The 25,075-nt window shown below is 41.1% G+C and overlaps 1 protein-coding gene across 5 annotated transcripts in view; it reads right to left on the bottom strand.

The window, feature by feature from the left end:
• The window catches only part of SGCD (sarcoglycan delta), a 314,527-nt gene that overhangs the window by 33,795 nt on the left and 255,657 nt on the right, over positions 1–25,075 (bottom strand). For all 5 annotated transcript variants that reach the window (XM_027682409.1, XM_027682411.1, XM_027682413.1 and 2 more), the window contains exons 5-6: positions 16,470–16,557; positions 14,114–14,233 (exon numbers count right to left, since the gene is read on the bottom strand). In XM_027682409.1, the coding sequence (XP_027538210.1) occupies positions 14,114–14,233; positions 16,470–16,557 (208 nt within the window). The remainder of the gene's footprint in view (positions 1–14,113; positions 14,234–16,469; positions 16,558–25,075) is intronic.

The following is a 25,075-nucleotide window of genomic DNA, read 5'->3' on the forward strand; positions in this document are numbered from 1 at the left end:
TAGTCCAGTTGGGCCATTTCACTCAGTCATCCCTAAACTGGGTCCGTATTTTGTGATCAAGCCATGCTGTCTTCTCTAGAAGGATGTGCTCTCCTCATATCATCTCGAGCCAAAGACAGCCCCTGCCATCCTCTCATAAGCCTTTCCACTAACTGTTCTCATTTAAAATGTGCATCTAATCTGAATTGGTCTCACTTCATCTTTCAGCCACTAAATCTTCTTGTATGTGCCAGCCAATTGATCCCACATGAGCAGAGTCTCCACCCTCTGTAGCCAGATAGTGCCGGTGACCCGACCACCCCAACCTGCTCTGGTTCTCTGAAAAGTTTGGGCTTTCTGAATCAATTACTGTGAAACAAATTCTCTGGAATTCTCATTGCTCTTTTCTGAAGCTGTTCCACTTTTAAAATATGCTGTTGGAACACAGGAGTCCCCAAGTGCTGTCACCAGCACTCTGTGCTGCAGAACATCACATTCCCGCTCCCACTGAAACTTCCACCTAAAACACAGTTAAGAATGGTACTAACTGCTTTACACACAGAGTGCACCAGAAATTAATGTTCATGTTCTCCAATATATAGCTGTCAGCCCAATGAGCAAGTATGACCCGTCTTCTTAAATTTAAACCTGTGGTCTTGTCTTCAGATTCATTTTGAACAATTAGTCATTAATTATCTACAGTCATCACAGCAATCTCAGTGTCAGCATGCAGACAGAACCAGTGGTATTTCTTAACTTCTTAATTTTTTTTTTCTTGATAAAGCTATTTATGTAAACTACAGATCCTGATGAGAACTTCTACAAATACAATTTGAGACATCTTGTGACATGTGTTATTACAATGGTTACCTATGAGCAGTCTGGAAGTCACCACTATAGAATAACAAATGTTCTGAGACTATGCAAAACATGTTAAGAAAACATCCTGCTGTAACTTCTGCTATAAGTGAGAAACACCTGTGGCTTCAGTAAGACTACACTTTCTTTGCACTGAAATAAATTAAATAAGCTGTCCCACTGGGTTAAAGAAAAATAAACAGAATGAAAACAAGCACTCTAACATTTATTAAAGAACTCCAACTCTTGTCCACCTAGAGAAAAACAAAATAAACTCAAAGATGATAAAAGTTTGAATCTTTATACTTGGAGATTGAAGTTGATCCTGTGGCACAAGAGAGATATTTAGCTCTTAACTTTACTATAAACCTTCATCGTTACAAGTTGTCACAAACAGCTGTAACTTGCCAGCCATGAAGGTTATTACTATCAGATCTGTCCTCACTCAACAGTTCCCAAATGATTTAAGTCTCTGCTTATCCCCTCGATCGCCTTGGCTCTTGGCTTTGCACTGAAACGTAGCAAAAGATGGAACCTGCACATTTCTGCATAATAAAACAGTGATTTTTGAGGGAAGGAAGATGAGGAGGTGCAGCTGGAGAGATGCACAGAGATATTCTTGTACCCTTTCCACCCATATGGTGACTTTATCCTGGGAATTTTAATTCATTTTTACACACCTTAAGTCAGCTACTTAAGTCATGCAAAGCCCAAAATAACGAACTGCATATAACCAGAAATGCCTGCCAAATAAGGAGAACCTTTAGCTTATTTCTAAACTGGGGGTTTTCCAGGCTTTCATTTTTTAGTTTAAATGCAGGAAGCAACTTTGGAAACAAGGTTAGTGAAACTTCAATGCAGTCATTTCAGCAAGGCTGAAAATAAAAGAGTTGGCTATTCCTTTCCCCCATTTCCTTGTTTTCCTTTCCCCACACAGTTCTTAAACCCCCTTTCCCTGCCTCCTTTATTCCCAGATCCATGAAAGAGTCCCTTATGCGCTGGGAAAAGGAATGAGATTTCCAAACCCTTCTGTTTCTCTGCTTTGATCAGAATTAGAAGTGAACCTGCCTTGATAAGGTTTCCTGCCTTGACAATATAATTTCTTATTATTCTCCTTTAAGAACACAGACTCTCCCAAAGGGCCACCTGTCCCTGTCAAGGAGTAGGACATCAGCTGTGAGGGGATGCTGAGGGACTAGGACTGAGACATCCCTCCCCTGACTCTGGCTGTCAGCAGCTGAGGGACTCCTTGAATTGGCTGTGTCATCCATCCACTGCAGAGACACTGATAAACTCTCCTCACCTCCCCTAATTCTCATTTTAAGCATCCCCATTTCCGTAGCAGGAGGCTGATAGATGAATTAAATACACCAGAGAAGTTCTTCCTTTGGTTTCATCCTGCTGCCTGAGGATTTCAGTAAAGAACCATCCTCTTCTTTTTGTGCTATGGGAAATTTATATTATAGACTTCAAATGTGTCCCCTCCCACCAGCCCCCCCTTCTCTTCTGTGCTGGAGAGTCTTGGTCTCTGCCTGGGGGATTGGCAGCTCCCGAGGGAAACAACTGCCTTGGACTAATTCAATTCCACTGGACATTTGTGTCAAAGTCTGGCTTTTTGCCACTGTGGAAGTCCCCAGCCAGGCTGGGATAACATCAGTGCTGGATGGAGTTGAAAGTGAAGGTTGGAGGAAGTGACCTCGTTTAGTGGTTTTAGAATCATACAGTCATTTATGTTGGAAAAGACCTTTAAGATCATTGAGTCCAGCTGTTACTAAAGGCTTTGGCAAAAAAAGAAGGAAAGTTTGAGGGAAATGTGCTGTTGACACTGAATTGGGCTATTCTGTCTCTGCTGAGGAGAACTGGAATGTCATGGAGAAACAAATGACTGAAAACACGAAGTCCAAGGTTATGTGCTTAGAAGTAGTAAAAATTTCTTCTACATGCTTCCAGGATGGGAATATCCCTGGATAAAAGCTGAATGCTACTCATGATTCATGGCAGTGGGACAGAGCAAAGGGATGGCAAACATGACATTAAATTGAAAGGCATGAGGAAAGTCTAATGTGAATAGGAAAAGAAAATCACATTATTTCAAGAATCATCAGTGAGTCCTTGAACTGGGGGTCCTTGTGGCCTTCCAGCTCATTCCCAGGGAGGAGAGTGTACAGAGAGGAAATACTGTTATGACTGCACTAACAGGAAAAGTCTATCCTACAAAAGAAGCCTGGAAGGACTTTTCTTTGTAGCTTAGCAGGATGATGGCTAGGGAAGGATACTCATACTGTGTATTAATACATTAGGAGGATAAATAACATGAAGGAAAAAGAGCTACTGGCTCTAGGCCAATGTTGATATGAGAGCAAGTGGCAATAAACTGGTCCCAAAAATATTTTGGAAGAAAAGTGTTTTATAGCCAAAAGAGGAGCAAAATGGGAGCAGCTTTTCAGTTACATGGGAGAGACAATCTAACAGATTTGACAAATTCCTGACTGTAAGACGTGGTGTCTCAAAACTAAGGGATAATATTTGCAGGACCAGCAATTGTCTTCTAGTCTTGCACTCCTCTAGTTTTATTTTCACTGTCTTCTACCTGAGGAATGATGGGTTTTGGCAAGCAGTATCAACGCACAGCTCCAACAGTTCAAGAATCAGCTGCTACAATCTCCCTTTTCAATCAAAGTACTACCTCCTCCTTTCACTTTTACTGAGTATAAAGCAAATGTAAATTGCATTTATTATTGTATAACACAGCTTCTGTTTCCTGAATTATCTGTTATTAAAATATTTTCTATCTACCATGAAAAATGCCTAACAGAAAATTTCTATTTCTTTGCAAATACTGAAAATATTTTCTCATCATATGAGACTCTCTGCTGTTGCCAAGGGTAACTTATCTGCAAACAGCCAAAGACAGAAGAAAACAATAATATCATTAGTATTTAAACATACTGTACTGTACATCCCTAGGCAATAAATTATTCTTTCTTACAGTGTTATATCAGAGTGACTTCTATTAAAGCCATACCTACTGATTCCCTCTTCTGACACTGCGTAATTTACCACCGATAAATGTTCATAAACAGTTTGACTGAAAAATCCATAAAGCCATTTCAGCTTTATTTTAAGTTCCATTTAATGTCCCTCAAAAATCATTTCATCAATGTGTTTCCATTAGCTGGTTCTCTGCCCAATAACTTAATTCCACACAATCAGTCAGGAACCTACAAAGCATATGACAGGATCTACCTAAAGTATTTTGAATCACCATAAAAATTCACGCAAAGAGTGTTTGGCTTTTGGGCCTTTTTTTCCCCTTTCTAGGGCATAAGGTGTGGGGGCACAGATGTCAGAGACCCCTGCATGTGTTCACTTCATTCAAGAACAAAAATCAAGAGTCCCATGGCAAGAGAACATTTACAGTTCAATTTCAGGGTTTGGAGATTTCTTTTTTGTTTCTTTCTCTTCTGTCATTTGAGATTCAGAAGAAACACTGTGAGACCAGGTCTGTTTGTATTTTCTCTGGCTCTAGTCGTTTCCTAGAGCTCTTCTGCCACATCCAGGAGAGAAGCCTGGCTGTGGTTGGGATCACTGCAAGTGATCTGCTGGAGCAATATCCAGCTTCTGGATCTTCCCTCTTCCCATTCTGTTCCCACCACAGGAGCCTCCAGTGCCACTGGTCCGTTGCATCTTATGAACAGCTCCAGCTCTTGCACAGGAAGACACTGTCCTTTCTTCTGCAGAGCTTCTGCCTGGCACAGCAGTCTGCTGTCGCTGCTCCCACCATGGAAGAGCCAACAAAAAGAGCCAGTGGGCTGGGCTTTTGGCAATCATCTTGTTCTATAACATGAACCCAAGACATGGCATAAAATAACGTGGGTTTTTTATCCCAGTTTTGCATTGACACAAAGCACAAGCATTAAGTTCTGTACGTGCATATTGGTCTGCCAGCCCCCTGTCACAGAGTGCCTTTGGAAGCACCAGCCATTCTTGTCGAAATGTAGAGTTGGCTGATCAGTCTCATGAGCTTTTCTATGAGAAAAGACTGAGAAACTGCTTACACCCCACCAAGGTAAAGGTGATAGTGTGAACTCAATGCTGGCTAGATGCCAGCAACTCCATAGGGAATGGAGGAGCTACAAATGCCACAAGAAGGGAATAAATCTCAGCTGAAATGTGCATCTTAACCAGTAGCAGATCCAACCAGAGGAATGTGGGCATCGATATTTCAGCTTTTCAAAATGCCTCTTGCTTTCCCTGTGTGCTGCATGGCACTGTCCTGGCACCTTCCCTGGTGCAAAGGCAAGGGCCATCCCTGCTCCCTCTGGCCAGAACTGAGCTCCAGCCATCGTGGCAGGACACTGTTTACATACCACTCCCTCTGCACAAAACTTGCTTTAGGCTTCCCTTGCTATCAGCTGGAAGAGGGAAAAGAAGAGCTCAAATGCGATGTGATGAGAGGTATTTTTAGACTAATGATTGATGCTCCTGCTGTCAAGGGTAGGTGGCAATCAGCTGAACAGCACTTGGGGGTGAACAGAATGTGAAGAGAAATCAGGTTTCTGCTCAGGTGCAGATGCACCTGGTTGGCTATTCCCCACTTTCCTTTTTCTTTCCAGACAACACATTTCTTTCCAACTCTGTGTATTATTTTAGTAATAATTCCAGACCCACACGACACCTTTAGTGTTGTATATCACTGCTTTTTAATGGAATTGAAGTCTCAGAGCCCTGTGACAAACTTGGAGATAAAGTAGGTGTATCTTATGTAGTACTGTGCAAATGAGGGGGGAGGAGAAGGATTTGCTGTGATTTTTTTTCCAGCTCAAGTCAAGAGGCATTGTATAGTGTGCTGGTGATCTCCATAAACTACCTCTATTCCCACTATTATTGATCAGGACACATCCAGAAATTTTTTCATGAAAACACCCATCTGACGAGGTTCTCTCCTCTGTAGGTCTCATCAGGATAATATGTAACTCAGAAGGCCCTGTGCAAACAGATGCCCAGGAAGTAAATCCAATCCAATTCAATACAGGTAGAAATTATTTGTGACTGCCTCTTTTAATTCCTCACTTTAAAAGCCTTATTCATCCTTAATTTATGTTTTTAAATGGGTGAACACAGTAATTGCTGTTTCTCCCCTTGAAACCCATCAAATCTGAAATCAATAAGAGCTCCATCTCAGGGCCCAACAGTAATAGCCTGGTTAGGTTAAGCCAGTGCACTGAACAAAAGCCATAAACCTTCATTCATGTTTCTTTCTAAGATTCCATAAAAATAGTTCCTTGCAAAGGTCTGTCTGTTTGCCTTTGTTGTCTAAGTGTCAGGGAGTTGTTCTTCTACGGGCAATCAAGAAATCATGAATAATAATGGCAATAACGAAACCATCAACAAAGTGTTTGTAATAAAAATGCAATATAAATTATTTTAAATCTTTTAGATGTTGGTCTTGGCACTGTGTGCACATGGGGAGTGACCCAACCCATCGGCTCAACTGGGCTGTGGCTGAGTTAGGCCAGATGGGAAATCCTTGTGACTCCAGTCCCACCAGCTCTGCTGGGTGGAAGAGAAACAGTTCTCTGACTCATAGTCCCAAGAAATCAATGGAGCCTGGTTTTAGGCTAGAAAAGTTGCAAACAATAAGATGAGATGCAAGCTCTAAGGTGAGCATGTGGGTCATTAGTGATGTATGTGCCTGTAGAGACACCATCTTCAGCAGCCTCGCCTCAGAGGTTGAATGTCTGAGAAATATAAAGAGAATATCAGAAAAGAACAGGCAGGCTCACATCCAAACTGAGAAAAGATATATGAAGAAAGGTTCTACAGCTTATGCTGACCTCTAGATATTTCCTTCTTGACTAGTTTTTGGGGTCCTTCAACAGTTTTTCTGCAGCTCAACAATAGCAATGTCATCACTGAATTCCTTTGAAGCTGTTCTTGGCATTCTTGTACAAAGTTGCAAAGAAACTCAGGAGAGCACCTGAAGTAGGAATACACAGTGGAAATTTATCAAGGAGAATATTATGTGAGCTTCAAACAGATCAGCTGGGGAAGACACTTAGGAAATAAAATATAAATCTGCCACACTTTTAAACTTGATTTCAGTGTTTGGTAAGTGTACAGTATGTTTCTTTCATAATCCTTGTGACATTTAATCAATATTAATCTGACGGTGGATGATTCTTTATTTTCCTTAAACAGGATTAAGGTAACGCAATATGAACACACATTTCAGCCTGGACTCAAAGCCTATACACTTTACATAAATGCTATCCTTTTTGCCTGGAATGTACTTTGAAGTAAAAGCAAACACCAGGAAAACTCCTCAGTATATCTCCCTCCTGACACAAATTGTTCTCACCAAGAAAAGACAAGTTTGCAATCTGGTTGACTGGATTTTGAAAAAGAAGAGCAATGTTAGTTGGACTTGCCACTAAAAGGAATGGACAACAGTGACTACACCTATTTTCCACAAGGCAGCAGAGCCATCAGAAATATTAATTCAAGAATTGGTAATTTTAATTTCTTCCCTTGCAGAATATGAGGAAAACTTTATTTGGAAGAAAACAACCAAAAAACCCATCTCAACCTCTGGGGAAAAAAACCCCAAACCCACCCAATACAACCAAATCAGGGTTTTTTTTCCTATATAGCTTTTCAGTTATCTGTCACTGCTGATTATAGGTTAAATCACTTTGTGGCACTTGACTTCTACGTGGATGCAGCAATAGCACTATTACTAACTGAGAGCAAAAAAAGAATTTTCTTGTGGCTTTAACCACTGATGGGAAACATATGTTTTTGCCCCCCCTCCCCCAGCTCCTTAGTTTTGCTAAACATAATTTTTTCCCATCATCACAGCTCTGCAATGAGTGCAAAGAAATCTGACAGAACTCTGCTGCCACGACTGAACGCTACAGACAGTGGAGGCTGTTTCCAGTCTTGTTAGTGACAGTGCTAAAACCTGGTATCTTCATTTGTCAGCACATTTCCCTACTTTCCTCGTTTTGTTCCCTGTCCCTTTTGCACAGGACCAATGACTACACGACAGCTTGGCAATTGCTCCGGGACCGCGTTGCTGTTACTGCCTAATTACCTACGGGCACCGCGCGCTGAATATTCGTAGCTGCTTCCTAGAGAAGTTCATACATCTTCAGCTAAAGGTCAAATGCCTGTCCAAGCCCGGTGAGCAGCCGGCTGTGGCACGCTCTTTTCTCTGGCTGAGAGCACAGAAGGGAGCTCTAAAGCAACTGATACCTTCGAAGCAGACTAAGCAAGCAGGAACTCATTTGCAACTGGGTGAACTGGGAACGGCCTGTGGCCCCTGGCTGATGGAACAGTGTTTGCTCCCAGAAGCAGAGCAGGGTATCCCAGTGAGGTACCCCATCCACACTTCAGCAGCACCGAGCCAGCTCTGGGCTAGAGGCACCTTCCCCTCTGCTGCCTTTGTAAAGGAAAAGAATCACAATAGGAAAATGTCTCACATTCCTAAGCAATAGGTATTGTAGCATCATTTGTCCTTCGAAACAGCTACTCACAGACCTGTAGTAAGGACATGTTTTTCAGGAAAGCACAGAAAACCCACACTACAAAGATTCAAGCTTGGCATTTATCCTCAGGCGTCAAGTTGCTGCAGACTCACTGGTAAGACCAGAAAGCTTGGTTTCCTCTCTGGGTCAGGCCTGATTTCAACACTTGGCTACCAAAGTTGTTCCCTCTGCCACAAACACATCAGCAAAATGCCATTTTGAAATTGTAATGGCTGCTGTAAAGGGCAACAGTGCATGTCTGGACTCATAAATAATGGCTTCTGAAGAAGGGTGCACGCTGTAAAAATGGGTGGTAATTCCTGGCAACTGTTAAATTTCTAGCTTACACCACCCTCTGAAATGATTGATACCAGTCAAACAGCTTTGGTGGATTATTTTAATGAAATATAACTACTCTTGCCGTCATTAAAGTTACTCTTCTGTAACTACTGCAGCAAGCATAAGCTGGAAGGGACATGCCAAGAAGCCACTAAAAGTGTAATATGGAGGAAATGTGAGCAGAGCCCTTTAACCAGGCTGGCACTGCAGCCATAGGGCTCCTCCCAGATCAAGCTAATACAAGGTTCACTGAAAATGTTTGTAGATGTGAAACTTTAGAGACAGCAGGGCCAGCTTACACAGTAGTATTAGTTCAGCACATTCACAAAAAACCATGTTCTCCTCTTGTCCAAAGTGAAGGACACTGCAAATGCTTTTTTAACCCTTCCATGGGTAAGGGACCCCAGCACTTTGCATTCTGCAAGTGCAGAGCAGGTTACCCCCTCTGCCTCCAACTCCAGCTACAACCCTCCCATTCAAAAGAGCTCTCTACAAGACAGTCACAGAACCATAGGAAGATTTGGGTTAGAAGGGACCTTAAAGATCATCTTGTTCCACCCCCCCTCCATGGGCAGGGACATCTTCCACCAGATCAGGTTGCTCAGAGCCCAATCCAGCCTGGCCTTGAACATTTCCAGGGATGGGGCAGCCACAGCTTCTCTGGGCAACCTGTGCCAGGGCCTCATCACACTCACAGGGAAGAATTTCTTCCTAATATCTAATCTAAATCTACTCTCTTTCAGTTTAAAGCCACTCCCCCTCGCCATGTCTACATGCAGCAATCTCATTGATTACAAGCTTCTATCATTGGTGTTCCCCTACTAACCCCTTTAAAGTCCTTAACATACAGCTCATAAATAAAATGCTGGAAATGTGCCTTGGATTTAATTGCTCCAAACTTATTCATAAATTTGCAATAACATTTCAACAGCTGACTCCTCTTTCCAGGTGCATTCCCAGGCAGCTGGAGAGAAACTAGAAGAAAAAAATGTTCCCAATCTCACATTCCAGAAAGTCTAACTTGTGGTCAGCATTGACATGCTCCACACAGTTCATTGCCCAGAGGGAATAGGCTACAGTGGAAAAAAGCTACAAGGTAGAAATAGAGCTACTAGCTAATTATTTGAAGGCAAGGTATGGAAGGGTTGGCGAGATCAAAGGTACATTTTAATCAGCCATGGTGCTGGGGAGGGCTGCCATGCCTGGCAGGTGGGTCACACTGCTTCTGCAGTCTTTATTCTGGGAGATGAAAGGCATCCTACCCCACTCTAAATACAGCTATTTTAGTTAGGGTTTGCCACAGGGAAACGCTTTAGCCAAATTTTTATCATTAGGCTCCATTAGCAGAAAAGATTCTGCCACGCTAATCTAAATGTCTAAGTGAGAGGCACATTTTCTAGGGACCCAGAGTGGGAGCAATCCCTCTATTGTTCTATTACAGAGAAGGGACTTTGTGGGTTTGTGATTAATCCTATCCTCATTGCAAAGCAAAAGGGTAATCTTAATAGTGGTTAAAAAGCGTGGTTGATTTGTAATGGGACACCATCCAGCCCATGCAATCCTACTTCCCACACAAACCTTCCTCCACACTAAAACCCAGGGACTTTCATAGCCTGTAAGCTGCAGGGACACATCTTTTGTGTTTTTATCTCATGCATGTGGATTCCCATCAATATTTAGTCTTTAAAAATATTGGTTAAATCCATCATAAATATTAAACACCAGAGTATACTGGCAAGTTTCCCTGAAAACAAACTTCAAAAAATAATCTCCAAAAAAGATGTCAAGGCCCTTGGGAGAACTGACACTGGCATGTCATCAGATGTTGTCTTATAAGGCTAAATTAAGCATCTGACCAGAGTTTAATTTCTGTAAAAACTCATGCTAATTTAAATTGCTTTAGATTTAATTAAAAATGGCTTTCTATAGAGATAATAATGTAACTCTGTTAATTAGTATCAAGTGGCATCTAGAGGGCATATTTAAAAACTAATCTGGAGAATAAATAGAGCTAATTAACAGTCAGAATAATGCTTTATGATTGTCTTTTATTTATAAATGCTATAACGTTCAATAAGCTATTAAATGAAATTGTAATTAATATATATCAAAGTTATTTTTTAATACTCTTTTAACTAAAGAATATTTCTTACACACCATTTTTCAGGCGATCTGAACACGTTTCGTTTCTGGAGGGAGGGAGGAGGGGGAAGGAGAACTGCTGAACGATGTACATACAAATTCAATTAGCACCAGCTCATTTATCTGCCCTGTGCAGAATGTCTGTGTTTGTGAGCCCACAGGGCCATCCAGTGAGGCATTGGTTTTGTCTCCGTGGTGTCTGCATCAGTGCACTGCTGACCATGGCACCGTGGGGCCGTGTAGTGGGCAGAGAAGTGGCATTTTGCCTTCAAAATCTAAGCCTTGCAAAACCATGGCCAAAGGGCTCAAAGGGCTGCCCTTCTCCTCAGACAGAAGTTCCCATTATCTTCCAGTCTCTCCTATGATGACAGGTTGGACTGAATTCACTACATCAAATAAAATCACTGAAGTACTCTAAACTACGTCATGCATGAAAATCAGAGGCAACCAACTCTGTCTTTTGTGTCCTTTAGTGCTTATAAATCAGAAATAACTCCCCCAAATACAAATCAAATAAAAAACACTTTCATTTGTTATTCTGCACTGTCCATGCTGAGCAATTTTTTGAAGCACCATCAATGGCAGCACATGTACTACTTGCATTTGTTTTTAATCCATAATTCTGTGTATTCCTCCCTTTTTTTATCCCTTGCTAATGTTAAAAAATCCTCTAGCTACCCAGAGCAGAGGAAAGCACTTCTTTTCTCAGACAAGGATTCAGCATTAGTTTGTAGCACAAACTTTGACAAGAAACTTTGAAGACCATACAGAGAAAAAAGTTACTGTCACCAGCAAGATTCAAAGCCAACCACAAGAACTGCTGCTCTGACCTGTGAGAGATGACTTTCGTGCCAGATTGCTGACATGCACTTCCCTCTACAACAAGTACGTGTTCAGCAACAACGAGAACAAGCTGAGATTATTTACATGGTACAGGTGGGTGCCAGCAGACACACACCAACAGCACCTGAGATCCCAAACACCAGAAAAATGATCAAAGGAATTTGTCTGTGTACTACGAGTCCGACTGGACTCCAGCGCAGACAAAAACACTGGGAGAAATACGAACATATGGTATAACACTTCCCAGCATGGCAAACAGCCATGGCAAACACTTTTGGAGATAAAATTAGATTGTGGAAGCAAAGCTGGAGAAAAACAAAGCCAAGTATGAACTCTGAAAGCATTTCAGCTCAAGGTCATTGGAATACTTGCCATGTAACATCACCAGTGTTGTTATTCTACCTTTTCTTTTCTGACAGATTTGCAAAAGCCAAAGAAACCTCGAGAAACACTCAGTTGGAGATAAAAATGAAAGTGCACTACAGTGATCAGCACTGTTTTTGATGCTGTTTATTCTGGAGACTAAAATAAGGCAAAACCTCAAAATAGCTATCAAAATTAACTCCTGGTTTTATCAAAAGTACAAAGTAACTAAAAAGCAATATTTTTGTAAGCATGTAATCTGAAAAGCACCTTGTAAGGAAAAGTTTCTGCTTTGGTTTTCTTTTAGTTTGTTTGGCTTTTTTGTTTGTTTTTGTTTGGGGAGGTTTTGTTTGTTTGTTTGTTTGGGTTTTTTGTTTGGTTTTGGTTTTTTTGTAAAACGATGTAAATCTCTCTTATTTGAAGGTCTCCAAGAAAATACTTAAAAACTGTTGCTTACTGACTCCATCTACCCTGCACAAAAATTGCACCATGAATTAGCTCTGAATGGTGCAGTGTGAAGGGAGATTTGTGGTAGAACATGGATTGTGACAAATGTCCCCCAGCTCTGTAACCTTGCAGGAGTTTTGAATGGAACTTTTCAAAGCTTTAAGCTAAAACAGATACTGTTAATTTTGTGAAGCTCAACATTTATCCCATAAAACTCACCTAACTTTTTACAGCTGGTGAGTGAACATGTCCAGTGTGTAACAACAGTGACCTGCAAAGAGCTACAACTGGCCTGTCTATAAACAGGAACCATCCAGAATAACAGGACATCAGGCAACATAAATCTTAAGGATTAGATGCAAAGTCACATTTAGATTATGCATAGAACACTAATAATATACTATGTAATATGTAGAAATAATAATAATTAAAAATACTATATATATAATTCTAAGTTCCTTTATTGATCTGTCTGTTTTTAGGAGCTTACTAGAGAAGTAAGGAACAGTTTGAGACAAACAGATGCATCCAAATCAAGCCACTAGAAAAGAGTTATTGGTGCATCCACAGCGACCAGTTGCACTGCTGTGTGACTAACTGCCAGCAACACTAAGATACTCAGTCTAGTCCTATGTGAAAACATTCCTGAGCAAATCTTAGACAAATCAAAGAGCATGGATTGAACTGGAAAGCACGAAATTTGAAGTTCCAGACAGGTAATTTCATATAACCATCAAATAAGTTTTAAAATTTACAATTACCACAACTGTTTCATTTCTCCAATTAAAAAAAAAAATCCAAACAAGCAAGAAAGAACCCCCATGCCCCAAACCCAAAGTGTATTCCCAGTTTTCATTAGGAAATACCTATGTAAAGCCTGGCAGGCAGGACAGCTGGGGAGTCAGATCCTGCACAGGCAAAAGGAGAGCTCAAGCTGCCCTGTGTGTCTGGAAGGGTAGAGGGGGAAGTGGTGGCAGTGGTAACATTGGCCTTTTCTCCTGTGCACAGAACACTCATCCCTTCCCACAACACTGCTGAAGACATCTCAGAGATGCACAGTGTGCTCTTGCAGGGGGCTAAAGAAAGACGGCTAATGGAAAGGCCACCAAACTCTTCAGAGAACTAATGTGGCATCCTAATTAATTTTGACTTTTTCACTGCAGGTTTCCCTCTTGGTGCTTGTTTCAGAATGAAGGAGGAGCTGGTGACAGTGATGGAACCAAAAACACGAACCCTGAGGTTTCCCTGTGCACAGTAACTGCAGACACGGACACATCCTTAGAGCCATCCCTCACTGTCCTTCATCCCAGACCCAAGAGATAAAGTTGTTCAGTTTCCAAAACTGGTTTTAAAGCTACTTTCCTGAGCAAGACAAACCACTTCCAGGGGAGTTTTTTTCTGGAGGGGAAATAACATATTGTGAAAGTTAAGAAACCCCTCAGATAGAAACTCCTGGGCATTATCTGCTTGGAGAAGATTCAAAGCTATAAAGACAGCACAAGGTTTTATCTCCCAAAGTAGCTTTCAACAAGTATGAAGGAAAGTCAGGCAAAACTATACTAGAATTTGAAGAGATGCATATTAAAACTGTGATTTAATGAACAAACTCTTACCTAAAACTCTCAATCTCTCTGCTCCAACCACCACTTCGTTGTCATCTGCAGAAAACAGCAATTTTCCAGAGAGGGTTTTCACCTCAAATTTTTGGCTGTGTGCTTCCACTGCTTGGGGACCTACGAGGAGGATCACAACCTTTTAGTGAAAAATACAAGAAAATAATACATTTCATAAACCCATTTGCTGAGATTGTCCTAATAGCTCTGCAGATACAACCTGCATCTGAGACACTAAACAGGAGGTCTGTGCTTTTATATCTCATTAGAAAAGGGCAGTTTTCTACCCAAATAAGAACTTCTCAACTATTTCTACTTGTGGGGTTTTTTTTATGCTTATGTGTGCCATAAAATCACCATTAAATTTGGTACAGCTGGGAAATTTTTACAAAAAGACAGTAATGTGAAACAGTAATGAATACACCCAGCCTTGCTTTGAGAGTATTGGTGCAGCAGTAAGAGGTATCAAAAGCTTCAGAGTTCCTTTTGGTTAGACTGATACTGCAGTCTAAAAGATTCCTGTTTTTCTGCCTGTAAAATATATCTGGTTTAAAACTCCATCAGTGTCATGCACAGCCCAATTAAGAAAAAAAAAAAAGAAAAAAGACAAACACCACCACAGGAGCAAATGTTTTCTTTTAGAATACTTCTATCATGTGCAGTCCAAGAAAAATGGCAGCCTCTCATGTTGCACAAAGTTTTTAGACAACTAAAACTTTCCTTCGTAGATCTTATTTCAATTCTGGTGCTTTTCCTGCAGGCTGCTGTGCCCTGCAGTGCTGGAAAGCCTCTGGCAATACATTTTGTTGTGGAGTCTAATAAACATCAGCTGCCTGAATAGCAATTCTGTGCAGGTTTGTGGCTCAAAGGCTGCAAAGAGTACAGCCCTCAGTTACTGACCTAGGCTAAACTTCGGACAAATCACCTTCTAAAAGCCCTGCCAACTCTGTTCAAGCCACAGCCTCCCTGGAATATTACCCTGCACATGGCAGGCCATTGGGCTTTGCATTAATTCTGGCCATTTTCATGACTAGTCTCATTTCTCAAAAGACAAGAGAAAGAAGACCTGAAAGCCAGTATTTTCTTATAGGTAGCTTCAAAGTCCATCTCTACCCAGCATTTCCCTGCACAGGCCATCTGTGTTGGCATCAGGGCACACAGAATCGTGCACATGGTTCTGACAACAGAGAAGTGTGGACATGCTGAGATCCCTGGAAACACTTAAGAACTGTTGCAGCCTTTTGAGAAAATCCATTACTTTAAGTTTGTATTTGTATCTTGCTTATTAACCACCTCCCTGCTCATCACTGAAGCAGGAGCTACATGGGACATCTTTGCTCCACTCTGAAACCAAAGCTGCTGCCAAATGCAGAAAAAGATCAATAACCAGAACATCACACCAGGAAATATCACTGAGTGTGTCCTCCCAAGCTCTCATGACATGGAGGTGCTTTAAGTGAACCAAACAGCCTCTTGAAAATATATGGAGAAACAACAAACTCAACATGTTCATTCTGAATGTGAGAATCAGGGAGCTTGGGGTTGAATTTATTTCCTTCCTCCAGGCAATTTTCGCGCATTCTGCCTAAATAATTGCTCACTGAAGCTGCATATTTAATTATTTAATACTGCGACTAGAGGCCAAGATGTTATATAAGCAAACCAAACAACCCAGCCTCAATGTAGAAACATGTTTATGAATTACTGGCTCTGCCATTCAGCAATACTTCTCCCAGTCCATGGATAAATCTCAATAAATATATACCTATCCTTTATCATATATATATTATATTACCATATATAATGCATTAGTCTCCTTCAACCCAAATTACACATGCAATCATTCAAAGGCTGCTGTGCTTTGGCGATTTATGAAACACCCATTCTTCTATCAAAGATACTCATGTTTGGGAGCACAAGGGAATTCTTCATCAGCAGAAGGACTCTAAATTGCAAAGTGTCACAACTCAGCCACTCTCCAGGAGTTCCCAAGATTTCAGGCAAGTTGTAGGTGCCTTAGGAAAAACCTGTGCTTGTTACAGAAATGTCAGCCTGCATATGTTCTTCTTGACCCTGAAGTCGTACAACTAACATTTCTGTCTCTGCATTGGCTTTCAAATGAAAACAATGGTCTGCTTCGTTATCAGACAGCACCAGCCAGTTGCCTCTCCAGCACAGCTTTCATGTCTCCACCTTTGTTTCCACAAAGTAGAGCAAAGTTTTCATTTGTACTTCACAAGACACCTGGGCTCCCCTCCTGAGCGCTGTCTGAAGCCAGCACAGCATCCCACAACACACCTGCTTTCATCCCTCCTTAATCCTTCCAAGCAGGAATCCTTCCTTTTCCCCTCCTTACCTGTTACAAGGCGAGTGAGGACTTTCGTCTTCTCATTGAGGATGTTCACTGTCACATTTCTGGCAGATTGGAAGTACAGTGGGTTGCCCTGGAACAAGACCATGAGAACAAGGACGTGAGATGGAAATGGTTGCCCAGGACCAGCCTGCTTGAGACACCTGGAGCTTTGCCCAGCACTGGGGGAACGGCCTCAAGGTTGGGTGTGTGGTTGGGGTGCAGGCTACCCTGCAGTATTTCAGGCTACCCTGCAGTAATTCTCATTGTCCAGGATAAAACCAGGGTGCACAACCACACCTTTGGCCCAGGCAGTGTCCCAGAGACCAGCCTTGTTTTAGGGATTGTTGGCTTTATTGCTGGTATAACCCAACCAATCTGCTATTTTAAAATGTGCAGATGATATGGGACCTGACCTAAGCTTTGTTTTGGGAGGGTGGCTGAGTGCAGCAGTGCATCTCAGAGTCAAACCTGCAATATTACTTCTGATGACTCCAGTGGGTGACTCTGTCTACCACAGGGCCACGTGAGCGGGCCATGCCCAAGAGCTGGGAAGAAGAAAACCTGGTGAACTTGTACAGAGTGCCTTTCACCTCAAAGCATTTATGAACCATCTGGCATCTATCACCATCACACTGTGGTGGGATGCCAGCTTTGAACCAGACCCATCCCACTGGGTCTAACAGAACACAAGACACGAAGTCTTCCCCATTCCCCACTTGACCACAGAGATTTCTACCAATTTTTCATTTTTATGCTTTCAATACACCTCTGAGAGAAGAGACAGAGCAGCTGTAAACACACAGGAGCCACACAGCTACCTGGCAACATCCATCTCAGGTATTTCTCCTGCAGAGCAAAGCCAAAGAAAACCCACAGCTACAACCATCTGGCTCCTTCTGTGTGCAAACACATCCAAGACACCGGGGAACTCGTGTTTTCTTCAGGCAGCTCCAGTCTGCACAGCTGGTTTCTCAGGGGCTATTAGCCACCTACAGCACTAGCACAGGGTGACCCCAACTTAAATCAGCCAAAAATCTAACGTGTGAGGTGGAAATTCACTGCCAGTATCTCTTTGCAATGTCTAAAGCAGGCAGCTGATCAAATTCATCAACTGACTAAGCCACAGGATAGGTAGAGGGGATAAAATAGCAAGAAAATCAGCAAGGAGCTGAAAATTTTATGTCCGCGTGCTTCTTCGACCAATGTCTTCTTTGAGCGTCTCAAAATCTTTCCACTAGGAATGAACACTCAGGATGGGGACAGAGAATCTTTTAGGTCAGGCATGTTCTCCTTGCCTCCTGGATTTGTAAGAAACACAATTAATATTTTCCTAGATGCCATTTTTTGGGGGATCATGGCAGAAGGTTGTTTGCATGTAAAACATAACGGGAGCACAGAAATGACTTATGGGAGTCCTATGATGGACTGGAGCTTCAAGCAACACTCTAGTGATAGACAAATGATTCCCAGTGGTGCTTGCAGAAGGCAAACCTCAAAAAACTAAAGTAAAACTGGCCCCACGTATTCACAATAATTACATTTGCTGCTTTAACTTTTTTTGCAGCATGTGCCCTTCAGTAAGAAAGGGTGAAATGGGATTTATTTGATCAGTTATAACTAGACCCTTATGACTACATTCAGACTATTTACAACTAAATAAAAACAACAAAAGGAAAGAATTCCACTTAATAATTTCCAGACCCTGGACAAGTTTCAAAAGCTCTTGGTGTCTCTGTGTCCTCATACACTAAATGAGGACAAACCATCCTTCTACATCTCTCCAATGTTTTTGATAACTTAAGTAATATAGTATATGAAATTGAATTATGATTAATAAGTTAGAAGCAAGGATCACTGGTAATGACTTGTAATGATTTTCCTCTTCTTTAATTTTTCTTTGCGATCTTCTACAATTCCTAGAAATTAATGTTGATTTTTATTGTTTTATGGTTAACAGCATCGGAAAAAAGGATGGTTTCACCTGAATATCCATTGCACAGGAACCTAATTTGAACACCCCTAGTGATAGCAGTTTACTGCTACATATTCATTTCAGTTTTAAAGGTAGATAGCTAAAATCTGCATAATGCATAGTCATAGGTGAGACTATAACTACTATAAACATGCCATATGAAGCACAGAAATTCTCATTTTTGACTTGCACTATTTGACTTTTGTTTATGGAGTTATGCAAATGGCTACAGTGTTTTGAAAAGGCCAGGAAACCTTCTAGTCCAAATTTAGGTAGGAAAAATCATTCAATCCCCATGGCTTTGAAACACTGTTACCACTCTGCATAAGAGGAGATTGCACTACAGAAGTATTACAAGATAAGTCAAGTGGTTAACAGGAAGAGAGTCACAGAGATAGTTGCTCTAAAGAAGACCTACAAGACAAGTTAAGAGCTGGTATCCACCTACAAAAGACTTAAAATATATCATCAGACCTTGAAATGCTTACCCCAGAACAGTCATCTCATTCACTGATTCAGAATTCAGATTCATGCAGCCTTCAAAAAACGAAATTTCCCTAATGGAAGAGTTATGTTTTTATTGGTCTGCAGGGAAGGAACATTTCAAGCACTTAATGCAATGCCTGGTCTCATTTCCATAATTCTTCTCCCATTAAGGAATGAAAAAGAATTGAAAAAATTGCTCCCTTTTGCTGAAAATTCTGCAGATTTTCTGACCATCATATTCTGTTTACAAAGGAAATAACACTGACATCTTTTAAATACTGAACATTAAAAAAAATGTTTCCTCTGTTGCAAGCTTGGCGATGATGCAGCTTCTTTCAATCACACAGAAAAAAAATAATTAAAACATTAAAAACCAGTTAGGAATCAAAACTGAAAAGACAAAACCCTTCCCTTTTCTTACACTTTAATCTTATCATGACACAAAATGAAGTTTTCTAATGCACATGAGCAAGTGGAAAACTAGATCAGTATGGCTTCATCACCACAATGAAAACAGTTACACAGTGAAGCAATATTTTCATAAACTGCCATAACCCTCGACAGACCTAGAGTTAGAATATCAGCAGGAAATAAACAGGCACATCTTTTAAGAACTCTTTGGCTGGTTACCTACTTCCAGATCACCATGAACCTACTATTCATCTCTGCAGGAAATCCTACAGAGTAAATACATCATTTTGCTTCTTACTTGAGTCCCTCATTACCAGACCCAATGCCTTAACAATAATGCAAATGTTTGTAGACACGCAAAAGCATTTGCCACAGCTACTCGATATATTAAAACATTGGACACATGCTGCAGAATAAAGAATATGAAAAGTGCGAAAATATGTCAAAACTATATAGCTCACTAAGCAGTGAGGTATCCAGTAAAACATGGAAGACTTCACAAAAGGTATCAACTCACTGTTTGCTAGGTTAAACACATGGCAACACAAGCCTAAACAGCTCACTAGCTGTCTTTCTTTGGCTGACTTTGGAAGAGATGCTAAAAACTCCCAGACCCGAGACTGAAACAGAAAAAAAGCATTTTGACTGACAACCTTAATTTGCAGCTGAAGCAATCCCAACCAGTGCTGACTTTAGGAAAATTCAGTACTTTAACAGATGTCCTTAGACTGTTATAGGGAATTATTAAAGATATTTGGAAATCCTTTTAAATTTTAACAGGCAATTTAAAAATAATGCTTCACAGTCAGCGTGTTTGCAATTTGGATGGTCAAAAGGAGTAGCTTTGATTTGATCCTATGAATTCAAAGACTTCACAGAGTAAGTGCAAGTGAAGCTTGTGGAAATAATGGAAATGGTGAATTTCCTGCAGGCTGACAAAGTAATGGGAAAAATAAAATATTAAAGCATAATCCAGGTTGGCAAGGAGCAGTCTACGGAGAAGTCACTCAGAGCACCATTTTCCTGCTCAATTCTACTTCTCACTGACATTACAGAAAGCAAACACTGCTCTATACACAGGTGGACTGTCAGAGGGTAAAAGCTTGTTTTCTGTAAAGCAAACAGCCAGCAAAAGCTCTCCTTCACTTGGCCTACTGCCACATTCACCTGCCTGCACCCCTGAGTGTTGTTCTAAGGAGCAGCTAAAAGAGGGGAAGTATTTATGTGGGTTATAACAAATATATTCCTTTCTTTAAGTCCAACCAGTCCTACTGTACCACCAGCTAAATGTGATGACAGTAATACAGCAGTGATACTCCCCTGAAATGCATTTTTCATTGGTAGGGACAACTCAGAGCTACACAAGGTAATGTCTTGGTTTTGCCTAGTTTGGAGTGGCAAGCATTTGTCGCCCAATAACCGAGAGACAAAGCAATAATTTTAGGGTACCTGAAATGTCCTTCATCAAGACTGATAAACCTCTAACAAAAAGCCACAAAGGCATCACCTCTTAGTCCTTTCTCAGCATCACACACTGCTGGGGACACAGCACTGTACATTGCCCGGTAGTGCAGGTGTCAGACATGTCCCCTTACCTACAAGAAAAGCTGACTTGGTAACCTTTACTGTGTCATTTTTTGTCTGTTGACATGGATATGCTTAAATTAGTATCCCTGACCCAGTTTTGCGTGTTCCCATATGACTTGTTCGTCTTTCAAAGGGAAGCACCAGTAATACCTCACTCAGTGCAGAGTTTCCTAACCACAAAGGTCTCCAGAACATGCTGTGAGCACATGTCAAAAAAACCAAGACCTGACCCTGAGTGTGCATTTCTTCCCCTCAATTCCTGCCTTAAGAATAGAAACTCCTTTGGAGAGTGTCTGATGCTGAAAAAGCTCAGAGCTGCCTCCACAAAATGGAGAGTTGTGAGGAAAAAATTGAGTAAAACCACTTCAGAATTGATAACAGATGCTGCAGGGATCAAGCCACTGGCACCACTACGAGTGTCAGCAAACCTCACCAGAACACTGTACGGACATCATCCATCCTGAAGAGGAAACATGAACCAATGGACAGCATGTACCTTTGTCTGTGAAGAAGACAAACTTGGAAGTATCTAGTGAACCCCCAGCCTTAAGATCATGCTACATTAACAGAAAATCTCAACTTCAGGCTTGCAAGCCAAGGATTACTGTTTCTGATCAAGCTCCCCACAGCAAGAACAGGATTTTGCCTAGAAGCCTCCTGGCACAAAAATTTAAGGCATGTAGCTAAATCCCTAGGTGCTAGATTGAAAATAGCCCTTAATATGACTTAAACATACTTTTTGTTGTTTAATCCCCGAGTCTCTTTTGATCTTGATTTTGTCCTTCAAACAGTTGAACATAATGTTCATGTAACTAAATCCCTTTTCTAGTAAAACTTCTGATTTGACAGTGTAAGCTTTTCACAGCAGAATGAAAGCCAACTGTGAACGGAATCGGTAACAAACAGATTAAAACAAATGCTACAAAATGCCCCAGCTATATTTGTGTCTATAAATGGTTGCTTTTATGAAGGAGGCAATAGGTCCAGTGCAGATATAACAAAATGTAGTCTGCATTCTCTTCTTCCAGGAAACAAACTCTTGTCATACTTGTAATGAGCCCAGGACATGTAACCTAGATCAGTAACGGAGCTGATACAGCCCTGACCTGCCACGGGCATTCAAAGGCATAAATGTAGTAATATGAGATGAATTAGTGTTCTGTGTTCTGACTTCTGATGCTTTATTAAGCATTCAAATGCTTAAAAAAAAAATAATTCAAGTTTCTTCTTCTATGCAAACAAGGTACAGTCACCTTCACAGAACGATACCTTTTACAGTACAATGAAGATGAGAAAATATTGTGGTCCCACCCACTGTGACATATTTTAATAGCACAGATTGAGCACGTCGGAGTTTTATGTTCAATACCACAGACCCCCCCCTCTTTAACAACACTTCTTGAAGTTCATTTTAATAAAAACAGAAACAAAAGATAAATTTCCCTTTGCTCTATTAAAGCAATTATATCTCTGACTCTTCTTTTTAAAGTGCAAAGAAGGCAGGTTTGTGATGTGAGACATAAATGACTGGGTTCTGCTTTTGCAAGGCTACCCAAGGGGGTTTGTATCCTTCAAAGTGATTTATTTCTGGCAACCTAGGGGTTTCTCTCTTTAGAAGAATACCTGTCATAATCTCATGAACACAGTGCTTTGAAAGAGTGGCTGCTTCTTCAAGATGCCCAATCAGCTGATTTGCAACTGAGACTCTTCTGAAAATTAAATTACACCATGGCTGCTGACATTAAAAAAACCACTGAAAAAATCTCCATGACATTACATCTGCCTTGACTTTTTTTGCTGTTTTTTTTTCTTTTTTTACTTCATTGACTTGTAATACAAAGAAAACCACAGATGACATGATGAAACCGACAAACACATAAAAATAACATGCAGTTGTGCATGTTGGAGTTCCATTCAGCATCCATGGGAGTGGGAAATCTGGGTTTGTAACATTTGAAGGCTGCTGCACATTCACAAAACTTTCTCTGTTGGTAGGACTGAACTAATCATTACTGACTTTGGAAAAAAGTCCAATGCATTAAAGCATTCTCAGCTCCTGGAGTCCTCTCACAAGACACCCTCAGACAGCTGAAATGAAGAGAACAGCACAACTAGTAAAATGACCAAATAATTCCAAAAATGCTTGAAGCACTTCACTGCACTCAGAGTTCACCCAAAGGTGTTACACCAGAGTCAATCAAATGTGTGCTGATGATTAACTCAGCATCAGTGGGGAACAGCTCTCCCTTGTACAAACAAAGCTGGACTCAAGCAACTCTAATAGCTCTAAAACAGGAGAAGAGCAGTTCTGGGTTCACAGCACATTGATCACCCCTTCCAGTACAAAATCAACCAAGTATTCACTAACCATTTCAGTTTACTTGAACTCTTCTGCAGAAATGCCAAACTGCAGCTGCTGCTCAGTGGCAGCTCGCTCCAATCTGATCCTCGTCTACAGGAGGTGTTGTAGCAGCAGGACTATGGATTTGTGCTAAGTTATAGCCTATTTTCTGCCTTGGGCTGTCCTAGTTATGATCACAGCCCAGTGGTGACAAATCTCCTGCCGAAGTAAACACACTGTAGGCAGGCACAGGAGAGAGGGAGAGAACAGAAGAGAGGTCTGCTGAGGCTTCAAGTATTCTAAATCATCCAACTATATAGCTACTCCACTGCTCATAACTTTTACTCCAGTCAAGTGTGCAAACCTCCATTTGTGTGTTTTCATTTTTATGGCCTTTCTGGTACCCCTACTGCTGCCTTAAACATCTTTTAAAACTGCTGGTAAATCATACTTCACTATCTATAAAAGACATTAGAAGACAATATCATAATTATACAGAAGGACTAATTTCTGAGTAACTTTCCCTTATGATCAGCTTTACTTGGACCACACTACAACCACAAACAACTAGGATCTTTGTCAGTCAGTGAGGTGAACATACATTTCAGAGCACATACTGTTAAAATTAAGAAAAGCACACCAATACATTCCAGAAGTCGGATTCAGCAGAGACACTTGGGTTCTGCAATGCTCACAGCTCCTTTTAGGCATTCTGTTACTGCACTGCATAACACCAACTTATATATCCAGACATTTTTCTCCAAGAAGGCTAATAACATGGCTATCTCTGAACATTGCTTTGAAATTATAGCTTTCCTTTGCTGCATGTCATGGATCGCTTACTTCTTGTATTAGATTATAAATGGCCGTGCCAACTTACGTATGCATGTACAGCACAAAACACAGGCAAAGATCCCAGCAGAGGCCCCTGGTGTTACTGAAATTCAGCTGCTGCTAATAAGAAGAAGGGAAAACATTTCCATATGTCTGGATTGGGAAAAAGAATTCACGAGTCTCTGATTCATCTGCGTCCATATGCTGATATGTAGACAATACTTATGGACACATAGACATATGCGAGGTAGCCAGCAACAGGAATCAAATCAATCACAGATCACAGCATGTGATTTGCCTAATTATGAGTAACACCTCACATTTTTTATCTACGCAAAAAGCACTTTGTGAGCGAGCAGATGGCACTGCTATGGGATGGCACCAGCCTCGACAGTTGCAGATGCAGAGCATTTACACAGCACGCTGAAAAAATGACACAACACAAGCTGCTTCCTGGGAAAAAGATTCAAATTGAACAAGTGTCACCAAACAAAATACACGTATTTATTGATGTTCTGAACTTATCTGATCCAGCCTCTCTTTTCCAATCAAATATATATGTGCAGGCCAGGGAGTGATGCTATCTAGACATCACTGAAGTCTCTCAGAACTGCCACGTGAGCTGCCTAGCACAGAGGAGAGGAGTTGCAGACCAACTTGAGTCTAGTTACAACCCGCAAACCATTTAAATCCACACAAGCAGAATCAATAGGAAGAAGCCCTGCAGAGAAAGCAATTACACTGCAAAAGCAACTATATTACAGCACGGTGAGGGCTGGAGGCAGGACACAGGCAGCCATCCTCACTTCTGTGATTACCCAGTGGAGTTCTCTCCAAAGCATCTGGCCTGTGAAATGACAAGGTTCAGCCCGGACATGTTCCTGAGATCAAAGTGTCTGTTTCTGGGCTCCTGTTGCAATTATAAGCCTCTTCTTCACGAGCCCTATCCTTCAGGTTTGCTGTGCACCACAGGCAAAG

Source organism: Neopelma chrysocephalum, unplaced genomic scaffold, assembly GCF_003984885.1.
Source record: "Neopelma chrysocephalum unplaced genomic scaffold, ASM398488v2 Primary Assembly neopelma1_63, whole genome shotgun sequence".
Lineage (NCBI taxonomy): Eukaryota > Metazoa > Chordata > Aves > Passeriformes > Pipridae > Neopelma > Neopelma chrysocephalum.